The following is a 16,079-nucleotide window of genomic DNA, read 5'->3' on the forward strand; positions in this document are numbered from 1 at the left end:
TTTTGTTCAGTTCTCACAAGTTAAGAGACGGCTGAGTGCGCATTAGAGCCGAGACTCCGGTATGAAGCGGCTGATCCTTTTGATGCTTTGCCTTTGGCTGGCCAATGGGTTGCAAAGGTAAGCAGGCTTCCTTGGCCTTTCCTCACTTCTCTGGGCACCCAGGCGACAGCAGCTCTAGGGTCAAGGCTCATTCCCAAAGACTCGTGGATTGTGGCAACGGTGAACGTTAAAACAAACAGCAGCCAGAACCGTGTGCCCAGGCTTTAAAGAGCACCAGACACAACGTTGCTGGGTGGGGATGGGTAGGCAGGTTGGGTAACATGATGCTCATGAAACTGACGGGGAGAGCACCAGTCAGACCCAGCTTTGTAGGGACCAAGCGGGGTTTCTGTTCCCATCAGAGTATCTCCTCAATGGCTGGTGAGATGGCTCCAGCGGATGGAGACAAAGCCCGGGGACCTGACTCAGAGGAGATGGTGGGTTAATATGAATTACCTGTTGGTAAATGGGTGTAAGAGTGTCTAAATGGATGTAATTCACTTGTGAAGGGGCCAGCAAAGAAGGACGTACCAATTGCCAGGAGCGGGGACCAAGCATAAACTCTACTACAGTGTTTTAACATTGACTTACACCTGCTTCCAACTCCTCAGCTAGTAAGCGATAACAATTTAGACTCCTTCACCATCGCTTACCTCTGCCTAAATTACAACTCACCTCTGCACTTGGTTCTAAGATTCAGGACTACTGGGCTCTAGTCCTGGCTCTGCCTGTGAATCACCCACGGGGCAAGTCCGCTCACCCCTTTGTATCTCAGATACAGGGCTGGCTCTAGGCACCAGCGTTCCAAGCATGTGCTTGGGGCAGCACTTTTCAAGGGGCAGCACTCTGTTTTGTTTTTTGATTGCTTGGGGCGGCAAAAAGCCTGGAGCCAGCCCTGCTCTGATATAAAGCAGGGATAACACCACCTCCTGGGAGGGCAGGGTTGAGAGTCTACACTGATGAGCATTTTAAAACACACTTTGGAGTTCTCAACTGAGCACTGCCCGGGAAGTGAAAAGAATCATCATTCAGTCGTAGTCGTTAGCGTCAGTGGGCAAAATGGATCTGGATTTCTCAACACTAACAGCCAGTCTCTGTGCTGATCTACTCCCCATGCAAACTCACTGGAGTCAAAGAGACACACCTTGGTGCCACTGAAGTCAATGGGTTTGGAGAGGGTGTAAATCAGAGAATAACTAGCCCCCAGAGCAAAGGACTAATTTACTCTTTGCATTGTGATCACACCTAGGAGCCTCAGTCCTCTCAAAACAGCAGCTCAACGTGCAGTCAAAAAAGCAATCAGAACATTGGGAATCATTAGGAAAGGGATAGATAAGAAAATATAGTGGCATTATGACATTTTCTATAAATCCATGGCACACCTGCACCTTTAATACTGCGTGCAGTTCGAGTTGCTCCCATATCAAAAAAGATATATTAGAACTGGAAAAAAATACAGAGAAGGGCAACGGAAATTATTAGAGTATGAAATAGCTTCCAAATGAGGAGAAATTAGAAAGACTGAGACTATTCAGCTTAGAAAAGAGATGACTAAGAGGGGATCTGATAGAGAGCTATAAAGTCATGCCTGGTATAGAGAAAGTGAATAGGGAAGTGTTATTTACCCCTTCACATAACACATAAACCAAGGGTCACCCAATGAAGTTAATAGGCAGCACTTTTAAAACAAACATAAGGAAGTATTTGTTCATACAATGCCCAGGAACTCGTTGCCAGGGGAAATTGTGAAGGCCAAAAGTATAACTGGGTTTAAAAAAGAATTAGGTAAGTTCACATAGGATAGGTCCATCAATGGCTCTTAGCCGAGATGGTCAGGGATGCAACCCTATGCTCTGGGTGTCCCTGAAAGTCTGACTGCCAGAAGCCGGGACTGGATGACAGTACATGGTTCACTTGATAATTGCCCGGGTCTATTAATTCCCTCTGAAGCATCTGGCACCATCCACGGTTGGAAGACAGGATACGGGGCTACACGGACCATTGGTTTGACCTAGTATGGCCATTCTTATGTAATGTCATAGATCAGGACCCCACTGTGCTGGGTGCAGTACAAAAAAAAGAACAAAAAAAGGTCCCTTCCCCCAAAGGCTTACAATCAAAGTAAATACCACACACCAGTACATGTGTGCCTTCTATCAGATGCCGTTCACTGAGTAGGCCAATCCACCTGTACTTCTGCAAGCCTTCTTTTAATTCGGGTTCCCTAGTTCCTGTTGCTCAGGCCCATGTTTACTGGGCCAATGCCTTCTTTCCCCAGGGTGCCCCTGAGGAGACACAAATCCCTGCGGAAAATCCTGAGGGAGCATGGGCAGCTGTCCAAATTCTGGAAGGCCCAGAAACTGGACATGATCCAGTACACGGAAGACTGCTCCGCCGTCCCAGAAACTAATGAGCCACTCATCAACTACCTGGATGTAAGTTACACAGCAAGGGGTGGGGGGGAGGCAGACTGGGGGCACTGCTTTGCAGAAATCACTGAAAAGCAACACAGGAAGCAGAGAGCGCACATTATTTTGCATGAACAGCCTTGAATGCCCTACATCCTCACCCTTGAGTTCAGCTCCTGTTAAACAGAGTCTGAGCACAGCCAACAATAATACAATAGTGTGCCATAGTTATCTGTCTGCCCGACTTTTTACTGGTCTTTTGTCCTGTAGGTATGTGACTTGTGAATGTAATGTTGATCCCATACAAAGGTCTCCATTCAGTGTATATTATACACACACACACACACAAATCCCACTTTTCTCCTAATCTTCTGGGCATGAAGCTAGTGACAGTAGCCTAGAGCCAAGAACCAAAATCCCCTCCAAAACTAAAATACAATCATACAAGTAGAGCAGGGTCCAAGCCAGAAGGTTTAGACCCAGAGACCAACTTTCCCAGTGGTTGGGGGTATTTCCCGGATCTGAGGTCTTAGTCTGGCCTGTTATAGTGTCAGTGGTTGTGACATTTGGTTCTAAGCATTCCTAAAGTTCAGGACATGTTTGGATCTTTATGGGGATTCTGCTCAGGCCTGTTCCCGTTTCTGCCGATGCCCGTGGGAACTGGGCCACTGAGATTGTCGGGAGCAGGCCGGAGTCCACAATCATTGTCCATTTTCATTCTGGATTTGTTACCATTTTTCTAGGCTCTTGCTATATCTGGCTCCCGCTTTCCCCCTAGCATCATGCTGCAGTATCCCCCGCATGGTGTCAGCCATTCCAGAAACAAAGTCAGCCCATTGCAAACATCCATCCCATAGCTATCCCCCTGGAGCTTGGCTCTGCTGCGGTTTCCCATGGTGCCTATGCCTGTTGCTTTGCTCTTTGTCTAGATGGAGTATTTTGGACAGATTTCTATCGGGACCCCTCCTCAGAATTTCACAGTGTTATTCGACACTGGCTCCTCCAATCTCTGGGTTCCATCCATCTATTGTGTCAGCAAAGCCTGTGGTAAGTAGTGATTCCTTAGCTGTATATTGCTCCTGGACATTGGCTGGGGTAGAGTAGAGAGACTGGGCCTGACTCTCCACTCAGCACCAAAGTAAATCAAGAGAAAATCAAGTGAAGTCCGTGGAGATAGACCACTGTAAATGTGGGGGAAAGGGGCAATCAGCCTTGAGGTGCTTAGAGAAATTCCCCTCTTCATGGGCACCTTACTAGCTTCGCTGAGCCACTGCTTGGCAAATGCAGGCACAATTCAATATGCTCCGAAAGAGCACAAAGTGAATGCACCAGCATGGAACCCAGACCATCTGCACTGAAATCAACCAATAGGAAAAAGGGATGTAACAAAAACGGAACCCCTTTGTCATGCACAACTGTGTGGTAGGTCCTAAAAAAAGAAAAATACATCTGTTTTGTTACAAGCTCATTGCATGTGATTGCAATGGTACTAGGCAGCCATCCTGGAAACTACAGGTTAATCGAGACTGCAGCCTTAGTTCTGGGCAGCAGTCCCAGGAATTCAGCTTCGTCGAACACTTGGTGCTGGTTCTGGGCAGCTGCAGCAGTGGTATTTTCCGGGTAATAGGCTGTGCTCAAGGATCTGGGCCAGTGGCGCTGCAGCTTTCAGGAGTGGGTTGATCAGTAGGCAGGCTCCTAAGGAGACAGATCATTGCACAACACATGTGTATTGTGCCTCAGAATTTCTGTCTGTGCCGGACACCAGATGAGGGAGCGATAGATTATTGGGACATGGATCAGTTAATGTATAATTCCTTAGCAGCCAGGGAAAGGTCAAAGGAGCCTCAAAGGGTTGTGTTGTTGTCGGGGAGAGGGGGTTGTCCGTTTTGTCTAATTATAGATGTTGGCTCCACTCCCAGTTAAGACTCTCAGGTGGGCCTGGGATACTTACAACTGATCTTGCGCAAGTGGCCACTCTGATTCTGAGTGTCTAGCATAAAGGGTATCAGGCTGGACACCCAAAAATGGAGGGACCCCAAATCAATGAACACTTTTCATAGGGTTGGCCCTAATCATGACAACTCGGTGCAACATGAAACATTGAAAATATATTTATAAAGAACTGAGAATTGTGTGGAGAAATCACTTACTGGATTATGTGGAGACCAGGATTCCCTTTTACTCCAACCCACTGCTTAGCACAGGAAAGGAGTTAGGGAGGGAGGAGGAATAGGTGGCTTTATGCCACCCTTTGTTCTCATTGTAGCCCATGATATAAATTAGAGCAGCCAAAGGGCTGTTCTAATCTATACTCTGCTTCCAATAGCCCCCTCCTCCCTGAGGGCTAAGGGAAGCAAAGAATACTCCGGAGTGCAGCTATTCTCTGCCTAAGCCTCCTACGCTGGGGGTGGGATTGGAAGAGGAGCTGGCTTAGTGCTGTTCTGGTAGCAATGCACCACTGCCTGGGTGTATTCACCAGGGCCTGCTTCTACCCTTTCTACTACTCCTTTATGATCTCAGAGTGGAAGAGAGCATCAGGCCTAGGGTTTAAGTAGGCAAGTCACTTTCCCTCTCTTGTGTCTCAATTTCCCCAGCTGTAAAATGGGGATAATAATACTGACTTCCCTGTCTCACAGGAGTGTTGTGAGGATAAATTAGGTAACTATTGCACAGTGATTTGAAAACTTAAAGTGCTATCAAGTTCTTTCAATAATATGTTTACTTGCAGCACTTTATGCAGCCATTAGATGACTCCATATCTAGCATAGAGTTCCATATGGGTAGTGGTGATTGGTGTAAACAGAACACAATGCTGGAACTCAAGCTCTGTGGAAACCTGTTTCTTTATGTCTACAAGTTGTAGCTGTTTTCTTTAATAAACCACTCCTCTTTAAGACAAACTGTAACTGGATATATGACGGTGCTAAGAATTATTATTCTTTGTAATAAAGAAAATACATCTCTAAATGCTCACATTTTGCTAGAGCTCTTTTATTTACAAGTTAACCTGACCATTCCATTGCATAGAGTAATTTCAATTGCCTCGTTTTTTTTTCTGTGTTTGGACAAAACCTAGCACAAGGGGGTCCTAGTTCACAGCTAGAGCTCCTAGGTGCTACAGTTATGCGAGCAATAACAGAGGCATCTTGTTTTACTACAGCTGTGCATTCCAGATTTCACCCATCAGATTCCAGCACCTACAGTGAAGTTGGGACTCCCTTCTCGATTCAGTATGGGACTGGTAGTTTGTCGGGAATCATCGGATCAGATCAAGTCACTGTGAGCAGAGTTCGGTTTTCTTTAGAAAAATTAAAAAGGTTCTACTCCCATTTTCTCTCCTGTCCATGGCACTGTGACTGCAGGACATTATTTGGTCACCATGTGAGCCCATCTCCCATTGTTCTTTCCTGGTAGGGCACCATGACTGCAGAACCTTTCCTGGTTCAGCTCCCAAGGAAGTCAGTGGGAATGGAGGGCATTCTGCACTTTGAGGGAGGTGCTCAGAGCATTGCAGGATTGGGTCCTCCGGCCATGCCTGTTGTAAATGAGTGGATTCCTCACCCCACTCCTGACACCACACACACACACACACACACACACACACTTACAACTGATACAACTAAACCCCACTTATCCACCCCTTCTCCCCAAGGGTGCCTTCATTCTTCATGAAAATAACCAAGACCTAAGGCAGGACTCAGCTTACAAACATGAGCATTAGCCCCCTAACGCCCTTCGGAGTGGGCTGATCAGAATTTCTACCTGCAGGAACTCCTGCCTTTCTCTTTAGCTCGCTGCAGAGTGAACTTTGAACTTTTATGTGCTTGCTTGGAGCCAATGAGACATACCTCATCTAATTACCAAGATGAGTCAGCATAATCGCTTTGCACTTCACAACAAGGTGCTACACGCTGAAAACCTTCCTTTCCTGTTCTCTCCTGTTATGACACCATGACCTGGCCTCCAGAAGACCAACTTCTTCCTATTCTTTCCTGCTGTGGCACCATAAGCGGCCTGTTGCTGCGCCTTCTGATGAAAGGTCAGAAACAATAAGTAGCGTTTCTTTCCCCTCTAGGTTGAAGGCATCACTGTCAGCAACCAGCAGTTCGCAGAGAGCGTCAGCGAGCCAGGAAACACTTTTCTGGATGCTGAGTTTGATGGGATTCTTGGACTGGCCTATCCGTCGCTGGCTGTGGATGGGGTTACCCCTGTGTTTGATAACATGATGGCACAAAATCTAGTGGATCTGCCAATATTCTCAGTCTACATGAACAGGTGTGAACACGATTCTGTACAAAATGGGCTACGGCCTGATGGTCAGGCCTTGTTCTCAAGGGAATTGGGAACAGGCTGGGCCCAAAGAGGGCTGTTAAAACAGGAATGGGTTTTTTACTTAGATTGTAAGCTTTCTGGGGCAGAGACTGCCTCTTTGTTCTGTTTGTACAACGCCTGGTGCAATGGGGTCCTGGCCCATGACTGGGGTTCCCAGGCACTATCCCAATACAAAGAATGAACAACAACATGAAGTATTTTGGGGAGAAAACTAATGGATTACTGTAGTTTAAAGAGCTAAGTGCACAGTAATAGGATTATATAATGTGAAATGCTTCTGCTAATGGAAAACCCAGATGTACCAAATCCTCTTTTCTCCAGGAACCCGGATTCCTCTGTTGGGGGAGAACTATTATTTGGTGGCTTTGATCCTTCTCATTTCAGCGGGACTCTGAACTGGGTACCAGTCACTAAACAGGGATACTGGCAAATCCAATTAGACAAGTAAGTGTCTGTGTGGGGTGGGGATTCCCCGCAATGGCGGCTGGGGTGGGGGTGGCACTGGGTGAGCACAGATTAGAGGTAAACTGTGTAACTGTTAAACCCTGTCAATTCACAACAGCAGCAATCCAAAGCCACTCATCCCCTAAACTACATGCACTCTCCCAGGACCTCGGTGCCATGATCAATCAATGGACAAAGGGATTCACTTAGGAAAAAGGATGCTCCCAAACCTCCTGCCTTCTCTGGCTCTTGAACAGAGAAGAAGGATGGTCCTGTGCTTAGGACACTAGCTTGGGGCATGGAAGAACCAGTTCCCAGCTCTGTCACACACGCCCTGTGTGACCTTGAGCAAATCACGTTGTCTTCCGTACCCCAGTTCCCCATATATAAAGTGAAGATAATAGTCCTTCCCAGGGGTGTTGTGAGGTGCACAGATACTGCAGAGACTGTGTGTTGGGGGTGTCACATGAGCACGTAACAGACAGAATTGCATCTTATGTTTTGAAAACCAGGTCTGTACTGAACTAGGTTTTCCTCCCGTCTAGGGTCAGTTTTCAAAAAATGCTCAGCACCAGATTTCCACAGCACACAGCCTCCAGGATGACACTGGTGGGCAGATTTTCAATAGCTCTCAGCACCCAACATGCCTGGCTCTTGCAAAAAGCTGGCCAACATTGGGGAATGAAAAACAGAAATGTTCTCTCAAAAATAGACTTAAATAGCCCAATATACGTACCTTGTTGATTCTTCATCTCTGCCTAGAAGCAATGTAATGTCCTAGGGTTTGTCCAGAGACCTTAACCATAGAAAATGTAAAATATTTAAGGAAAAGCCTCGCTTATATTTTATGTAAATGATTTAAAGTAGCTAAAATCTCCATTATTGATCAGCAGCCACAAGAATCCAACTTTATTATAACCTGCAAGGCATACACGTAACACACTTGCAAAGGGCAATTTGTCCCCACCTAATGGCTGGGCCAAACAGAGAAACAACAGCCTACTAACTTCTACCAATGAAGAAATAATTCCTTTAGCTGAAGTAATAGAGACCTGTGCTTTGATGCTGCAGGCCCTGAGTTCAGTTCCTGGTGTTGACCAGTTTTTGTTTTATATACACAGAAAGCAATTCTGTGAATTAGTTAATTGTGCTCTCCTATCTGAGCGCCTCGCAGACACCAGAGTAACCATCAAGCAAAGTCTCAGTACTTACTCTCTAACCACATGCACAATCTTATCAGACTATCCCACTGACTCTGGAATGGTCACAGTTCTGATGTGCTCTCAGCCATGCGCTGGGTCAGTGGGGAGAGGAATGCATTTCCCATAGACCCTTTCTCCAATGCTTGTTCCATTTCCTTTTCCCCAGCATACAGGTGGGCGGGACAGTTGCTTTCTGTGCAGAAGGATGCCAGGCGATAGTAGACACCGGGACCTCTCTCATCACAGGTCCTTCCAAAGAAATAAAAGAAATGCAAAATTATATTGGTGCAGTGCCCACGGATGGTGAGGTAAGCCAATGTGAGATGGGCAGATACCACATTTCCTGGATGCAGGAATTCTTGTCTCCCCATGCTAGATTTCCAACCCGGATATAACTCCTCAAACAAAATATTACAGAAATATTTGAAGTTTGGCATCTCTGCTGGAGACAAGTAAAGGCTCTAGGTTTCAAAAGGCCTGATCAGACCCATATAATATGTCAGCATACAGCCCCAGTAAAGAGATAAAGGCACTCGCTATTGAAACCCTGCCTTTATCATTATGCCACTGAATACCACATGCTCATATCCTTACTGCAAGTCCTAAGGCCTCAGAGACACACAGCCTTTCCTATATGTCACCTGGGGTCTCTGTATATAAACACTGCTGTCAAATTTCAATTAAAATCTGGATGTAGCTATCCTTCCCTGTCCCCTTAAAAGCTACAAGTACTCTTGCTGGCCTATTCCCTTTTGTGTAAGACAATTATTAATGTTGCAGGACTGCAGCATTTAGAGATTAACAATATAGATCCATGTGCTCGTATGGGAGACAGCATGGCTTAGAGAACAGAGTCCTGGGTTGAGAACCAAGTAATGTAGTTCTATCCTGATGCTTCTTTGCTGGGCACGTCCCTTACCCTCTCTGGGTCTCATCTGTAAGGGGCATTGGGTGTTGTAACAGCTTCCCACCCAATGCAGCGTTATTCCCTGTTGTACATTTACCACCATCCAGCAGCAACTTAGTACATTTTACATGAAATCAGGACTGTGTTTTTTCCCAGGGTTTGGGGTTGTTTTTTCCAGAAGGCTCCTTCTGATAGAAGGCCACTGACCCATGACATTCACCTCCATTGAGAGTATATTGACATACGGTAGCATCACTGCTAGCTAGAGGAAAGTTGGCTTGGGCACGCCTACATGAGCTGGAATCACACCTCTGAGCTTCATGCCTACCCCTAACCCATACAGCTGCCAGTAACAAGTCAAAGGACTAGCTCCCAGGGTCAGCTGCTTGGGAAGGGGAGAACTGTATTAGGCTTTCTGGCCTTTGGAGTCAGCATGCCAGGTAAGCTGTCCCTGCAACCGGCCCTTGGCCAATCTGTGTCATGTCTGTCACTTTGCAGTACGCCGTGGAATGCAACAACCTGAATGTGATGCCTGATGTTACCTTCACCATCAATGGGATCCCATACACGCTCAGTCCCCAGGCCTACACCCTCATGGTACAAGCATCTTCCTCATTCTAAAACTGGCATGACAGCATGCGTCCCCAGTTTCCCTTGTAGGCTTATGTTCAATCCAGCCTTGAGATGCGGGCTGCGCTAAATGCAGTCCCATTTTTAGCTCAGGCAGGAAGTTGGGAAGCACAAGAGAGCCTCCAGCCTCTAATGTTCACAAGATCAATTGCTGTTCTGTAACAGTTCGGACTCTGAAAGGGGCGATAGGGAGTGTGGTCTAATGGTTAGCGCAGGGTGGTGGGAGTCAGGACACCTGGGTTCTGTTCCCAGCTCTGGGAGAAGCGTTGGAGCATGGGAGTGGGTGCTGTATGTCCTGGAATCTATTCCCAGCATTGAGTTGGTGGGGATCAGGTGGTTATAGCAAAGCGAGTGGGAGGCAGGAGTCTTAGAATCAACTCTCAGAGGGGTGTGTGGTTTGGGTACTGGGCTGGTAGTTAGGATTCCTGCATTTTCTTCCTGGCCTTTCTAGAAAGGTGGAATTTGTTCTCATATTCACAATTCCTCTTCCCCTTAGGATAATAGTGACGGCATGGCATTCTGCACCAGCGGCTTCCAGGGGCTGAACATGCAACCACCGGCTGGGCCACTCTGGATTCTGGGTGATGTTTTCATTGGCCAGTTTTACTCGGTCTTTGACCGTGGAAATAACAGAGTTGGGCTGGCACCAGTTGTCCCTTAAGGCAGTGTTTCCTAATGGTCAGAGTAAGGCAGTGGGAGTCAGTGTAGAGCTTGTTTCTATTCCTGGCTTTGCCACTGTGTGACTTTGGGCAAGTAACATCATGTATCTTTGTGCCTCAATTTCCCCACCTGTAAAACAGGGATGATCATACTGACCTCCTTTGTAAAATGCTTTGGGATCCTTGGCTGACAAGCACTACAGAAATGCAAAGTGTAGCAGGAGGCATTTGTGTAACCAATACAAAAATGTCTTTGGTAACTTTGTTAAAGCCAGTTTACAGATTTTGATTTTGCCCTTGAATCAATGGAGATTTTCATCAAATAAAGAGGATTTCAATTCTCATTTCACATCTAAAGATGCAACAATCAAACTGAATTAGATTTGGAAACTACTGCGGAAAATATGGCTGGCTTCAGTAGGCTGAATTGTGCACGGTGCCATCACCCTTCACCCCCATGAATTAAAAGCTTTGGATATGCCGGAAATAATACCTCATGGGTGTCTCTGTGTTAGCAGCCTCTTCATTGGACTGGGAAGAACCTTGACTGTGCAGGAGGGGGATATGGTGGCCAAAGCTACCACAACTGAGGAGGAAGTCTTTTTGTTATGTTGTCTGATTGTCTTTAGGCTGCAATTTTCAAATGAGCCCAAGAGACTCCCAAGAGAGGAGCATGAGTTCTACTGAAAATCAGTAGGAGTTGGGTTTCTACCTCTCTGAGGTGCTTTTGAAAACCTTTAAAGGTCACATTCTGTGGTAAGGGGCAGAGCTAGATGGAATGTTCCGAATGAAAACCTGATACTTCAGCTAGTTTTGCTGAGGTTGGTGAACACCTGGGCAAAATGCGGAACAAGTCTGAAGTGATCCTGGGGTGTTTATGCTTTGCAAGGTGCCCATTCAACTGGTGCTTTCCAGTGAGTTTTGCTCTGAGTGTCTGGGTTATTTCCCGAGATGTAGGGACGGTGCACGCACTTTCAGAGTGAGAGTGGGTAAAGAAAGCTTTGGGCCAATCTCCGCAAACAGACAGCATTGCGGTTGGCACAGCTGGAAAGATGGGTTCTAAAATGGGCAGCGCTCTGCAAAAACAGGCAACCATTATCAAAATCTGTGTGTGTTAGGGGTCAGCCTGCCACTCACAATGATGTCCGGAGCATGTGACTTGTTAATGGTGAGCATAGGGCTTAGAGAATACATTTAGCACCCACAGCTCACACATGATGTATCTTGAGAAATGCATGTAAGTCAGCAGAAAACAGAAGAGAGGGGAGGGTTATTATTAGCGTGTCTTTTCTGAGATTTTCACTCTTGTGTGGAAACAACTCCCTTTAACTAATAGCCAGCACAAACTGACACAGCAAATAGACCCTGTGTCAGCACATCCTAAAAATGGAGGATATCCAAGAGCAGAATTAGACATGGTGGATATTAGACATGAGCCTGAACCAACCCCCTGGATCCAGACACCTGTGAAACCAATCTGGAAGGGTATGCCTATCTTGTTCAAATACAGTGACTGTGTTGCTATCAAACTCATTTGTCATTGTGTCTGTCAACCACAATTCATTCCTGCACTCACTCCACTGCTAGTGGCACTTTGTCCAGGCACATTGCTAAATACGGTACCATAAAATGCCGTGCAACCATGTCTTCTAACATTGCCAGCTACGAATCCTGATTAGTATACAGAGATATTTGTTTCCCTGCCAAACATGAGTTACCAGGCATAACTCCACCACAAATGACAAGAGGCAGCAGTTGAAAGTTGCTTCGTATTGAAGCTCTCAAGCTCGATAGTGTACAGTGGGATTGATTGCCCAATACCATACTTAGCCACCCAGTACTGTGGCTGAAGAAACACTAGCCAGATAAGCATCCAGCAAGAACCAAGAGATGGGATGCCCTAAACCCATTAATTAGAACCTTTTGGAGCATTGAGGTTTGTCTCCTATTCCAGTAGGGGGGAAGAGAGAGAGAGAGAGAGATACACAGACAGACAGACAGACAGACAGACACTCTCATAGGCATCCCTATTTTTCCTTTGAAAGGTTCACAGAAATATAGATGTTAATGCTGCTATGGCCCTGGGTGCCCTAGAAACACAGAGGAGGAGACCCATGTAGTCCTACCCAGTCCCTCTTACCCAGTAATGCAAGATTGTTCCCCATAGCTCATTTCTCAGTGTTTTGCCCCAGTAAGCTTTAGCTAGTCCAAGCAATGGCGCTTCCACCTTTTCCCCTAGGAGTACTGCTGATTGAATAATGAGTTGTGAAAAATATGAATGGCGATTGTACACCTTTTTCTCCTGCAGTTCTCCATGAGGAAGGGTTTCTTTTATTCCACCAGCTCCATTGAGAGGTCGTGGAAGCACTTGGGACAAATCACTGTCAGGAAACTTTCCCTGATTCTTAGCAAAAAAAAATAAAATAAAAGTTCCTTTTCTTATCCCTAATTGACCTGTGCACACTACACTAAATAATTCCCTTCCTGTCTATGCCTTTTCTTCACCACTGTAGTTCTACTGATGGGAACTGTATGGGAGACAGGGTTCAGGCAGCTGCCAACTTTTCAACCATCGTGTCTCCTGGCCCTGCTCTGAGCAGGGTCAGATGGTCTGGGGTGGTGGGACTTCTCCAAAGCCCTGAGTGCTGGCCTAATCTTGGTCCCATTGAACTCAATGGTGACGCTTCCATTGATTTCAATAGAAGCAGAAAGAGGCCAATGAGTATTTGAGACATTCCCACCCCGTGGTGGTTAAAACACCATCTACCCATGTACACCAGAGCTACCGTGATTGCTACCACTGCCAGAGCGGCAGTGGTGGAAAATTTTAAGAACAGACTAGAATGGAGATAGCCCTCGGGTGAGAGCTCACCTGATGGTGGTGGGCACGGATCAGCATTCACTTCGCACTCCCCGCCAGTACCCAGCCCAAGCTGGGGAAGCTAATGATGCAACCAGCGGACCAGATTCAGTGATGAATCCTGGCCATGTGCCACCTGAGCACGTTGTGTGTACACTAAGAGGACAGTCTAACAGTGCTAGGTGTCTCGTGAAAAAATCTCTCTTTGGGATTTCTGTGGCCCCCACTGTATCTCAGCATCTCACAAGCTTTCCTGTGTTTATTCTCACAACACCCCTGTGAAGTAGGGCGGTGCTATTATCCCCAATGTACAGATGGAAAGCAATGGAAGTTAGGAGCCTAAATATCTTTGTTGGTCTGGGCCTGTGTAACTCCAAGGTCACACAGGGAGTCTGTGGCAGAACAGAAAGTTCCCTGAGTTGTAGCCTTACACCCTAACCACTGAACCAGCCTTCCTCACTAGCTCCCTAGAAACGCCCGTCATGTTTTAGAGATGTTGTTCTCCACCATCCTGCGACTGACTTAGTTATTTAACCACACCCACAAAGACTGTCATAATCAGCTGAAGATGTCCTTCAAATGAGTCACATTGCGGGATACTCAGAGAAAGGATGGGGAAGGCAGCAGAGTCTGGTAGGACACCACTGGTAGGAGTTAGACCAGGCAGGAGGATGTTGAGAAGCAGAAGTGAGAGCTGGAGCCACAACTGTTCAGCGCTCCCTGAGTCACTTCAGATTAGTACATAGTGAACATCTCAACATTTGAAAGGAGAAGTAACTGGAGGGTGAATTGCTACTGGGTCCTAGGCTTGAGGCAATCCCAGTCACGAGGCATGTTGCAGTGATTGACCTCAGAGCCTGGGATGGAAATGGATCCATCAGCTGACTCAGTCTAGGCAAAACATGTCCATTCAGCTCAGCATGGCTGAGCATGTGAACTGCAAAGAGGCCAGAAGTAGCCACAGAAAGGGTCAAAGAGAGCCTGGCCAGGCCAGGCTTATGGATAGATTACTACTGGAATATCTAGCTGCCAGGTTTTTGCTGGTGAAATGGTGATGGTCAGAGAGCAATCCTTTGAACAAGGCCTGAGGAGGAGGAAGGTCAGCACTGAAAAGGTAGACTTGGGAAAGGAAGACTCCAGAGCTTTGGGAAAGGATGTGGTGAAATTCTAGGGCCTGGCAAGGCAACTGTAGGGATTTAGAACCTAATCCAAAGGCCACAGTATTTCCATTGGTAGTAATGGGTTTTGGATCAGGACTTTAGGGCACAACCTAAGGCCAGGGCAACTTTGGGAGCAGATGAGAGAGAAGATCACCACCACCTGCCAGAGGAGAGTTCTCCAGAGTGCAGGAGGGTGCCTGCTAAATCCTGCCTCGGGTGCCATGGGCCCATAACATGCTGCATCATCTGCTGCGTGCGCATGCCACGCTCTGGGCTGGCATCGTTTTGAAAGCATGCGTTGTGTCCTTTGCTGTTTACAGAACAAGAACAATGTGACGAGCCCACAGGGGCACAGTTAGGCCCCACATCACCATACACAAGCGTGCCAGGCCTAGCGATAGGCATATTGCCTTTCTGATTGGTTTTTGTTCGCTTCTAAACGATAGAATACAGTGCGCTCCAGTAGACAGCTCACAAACTATTTAAGGAGTTGCTACCCGGTTCCTATACAGCATAGCATGGCCGTGTAACAAGGAGCAAGGACACGCCTTCGATCTGCATGGACAAGGGGTAAACTCCAGGTAAGCTGCCCCGCTACCCTTGTTGCCCAGTGCTCAGGGCTATACGAGCGTTTGATTGGGAGGGTGCCAGACTCTGCAGGACTGGATTGAATCCCACACAGAGTCGTTTCCCTGTTCTATCTAATCTTTAATGTATTTTATTTACCCTTGTAATGCCTGGGAGGTGGGACGGTGCTATCACCCCATTGCACAGATGTGGAACGGAGGCACAGAGAAACTTTGCAAGTTCCCCAAGGTCACACAGAGAGTCTGAGGGACAGCCTGGAATTGAACCAAAGTCCCAGCCTAGCACCCTAGCCCTTGAAACACCCTTCCTCTCTATCGTTGCCCGGGCTCTCCTCAGTCCTTCTTGGTTTATTTTAACTCTTTTCGATTTCTTGTTGTTCGAGGGGGGAAAAAAAATCACCTATCTGAGTCTGTTTCTTTTTTTCTGTTGAGTCATACGACAGTCACGCTGGCTGTGAAATTGCTGAACTGCCTGGGCCAAGTAGTAGTACCCCTTTATGGGGAACTGATCTGTGTGTGTAAAAAAGCAGAGCACGTGCTTTTCGGTAGAGTCAGTGCTTGTAAAAGAGACTTTCAGCTTGGTTTGCAGCATGGTTAGGCCAGTGCTAGGCTAGGAAAAACTAGACCGGTAATTCCCCACTTCTGGGAGCGGTAGAACAGGCAAGATCCGGTGTTTTATCGCTGTGCTGTCTGCCCCAACCTTGACTCCATTCCTCAGGATGAAGAGAAGGATTTCCAGTCAGACAGGCCCCAAAACTGTGCTTTTTGAGGCGGGAAAACCCTTCACGAGGAGCCTGTCTCTTCCTTTGAAGCACCGGGGGCTGGCTACATGCTGGGTAATAACATGAGAA

At 46.9% G+C, this 16,079-nt stretch overlaps 1 protein-coding gene across 1 annotated transcript; it reads left to right on the plus strand.

The window, feature by feature from the left end:
* Positions 1-30: 30 nt before the first annotated feature.
* Positions 31-10,710, plus strand: CTSE (cathepsin E). Its single transcript, XM_034768660.1, has 9 exons — positions 31-117; positions 2,318-2,474; positions 3,377-3,494; positions 5,608-5,726; positions 6,523-6,722; positions 7,101-7,223; positions 8,592-8,733; positions 9,831-9,929; positions 10,459-10,710. Exons 1-9 carry the CDS (start codon positions 62-64, stop codon positions 10,621-10,623), a joined length of 1,179 nt encoding a protein of 392 aa, XP_034624551.1. The 5' UTR covers positions 31-61; the 3' UTR covers positions 10,624-10,710.
* Positions 10,711-16,079: the final 5,369 nt, after the last annotated feature.

This window comes from Trachemys scripta, chromosome 4, assembly GCF_013100865.1.
Source record: "Trachemys scripta elegans isolate TJP31775 chromosome 4, CAS_Tse_1.0, whole genome shotgun sequence".
NCBI classification, from domain to species: domain Eukaryota; kingdom Metazoa; phylum Chordata; order Testudines; family Emydidae; genus Trachemys; species Trachemys scripta.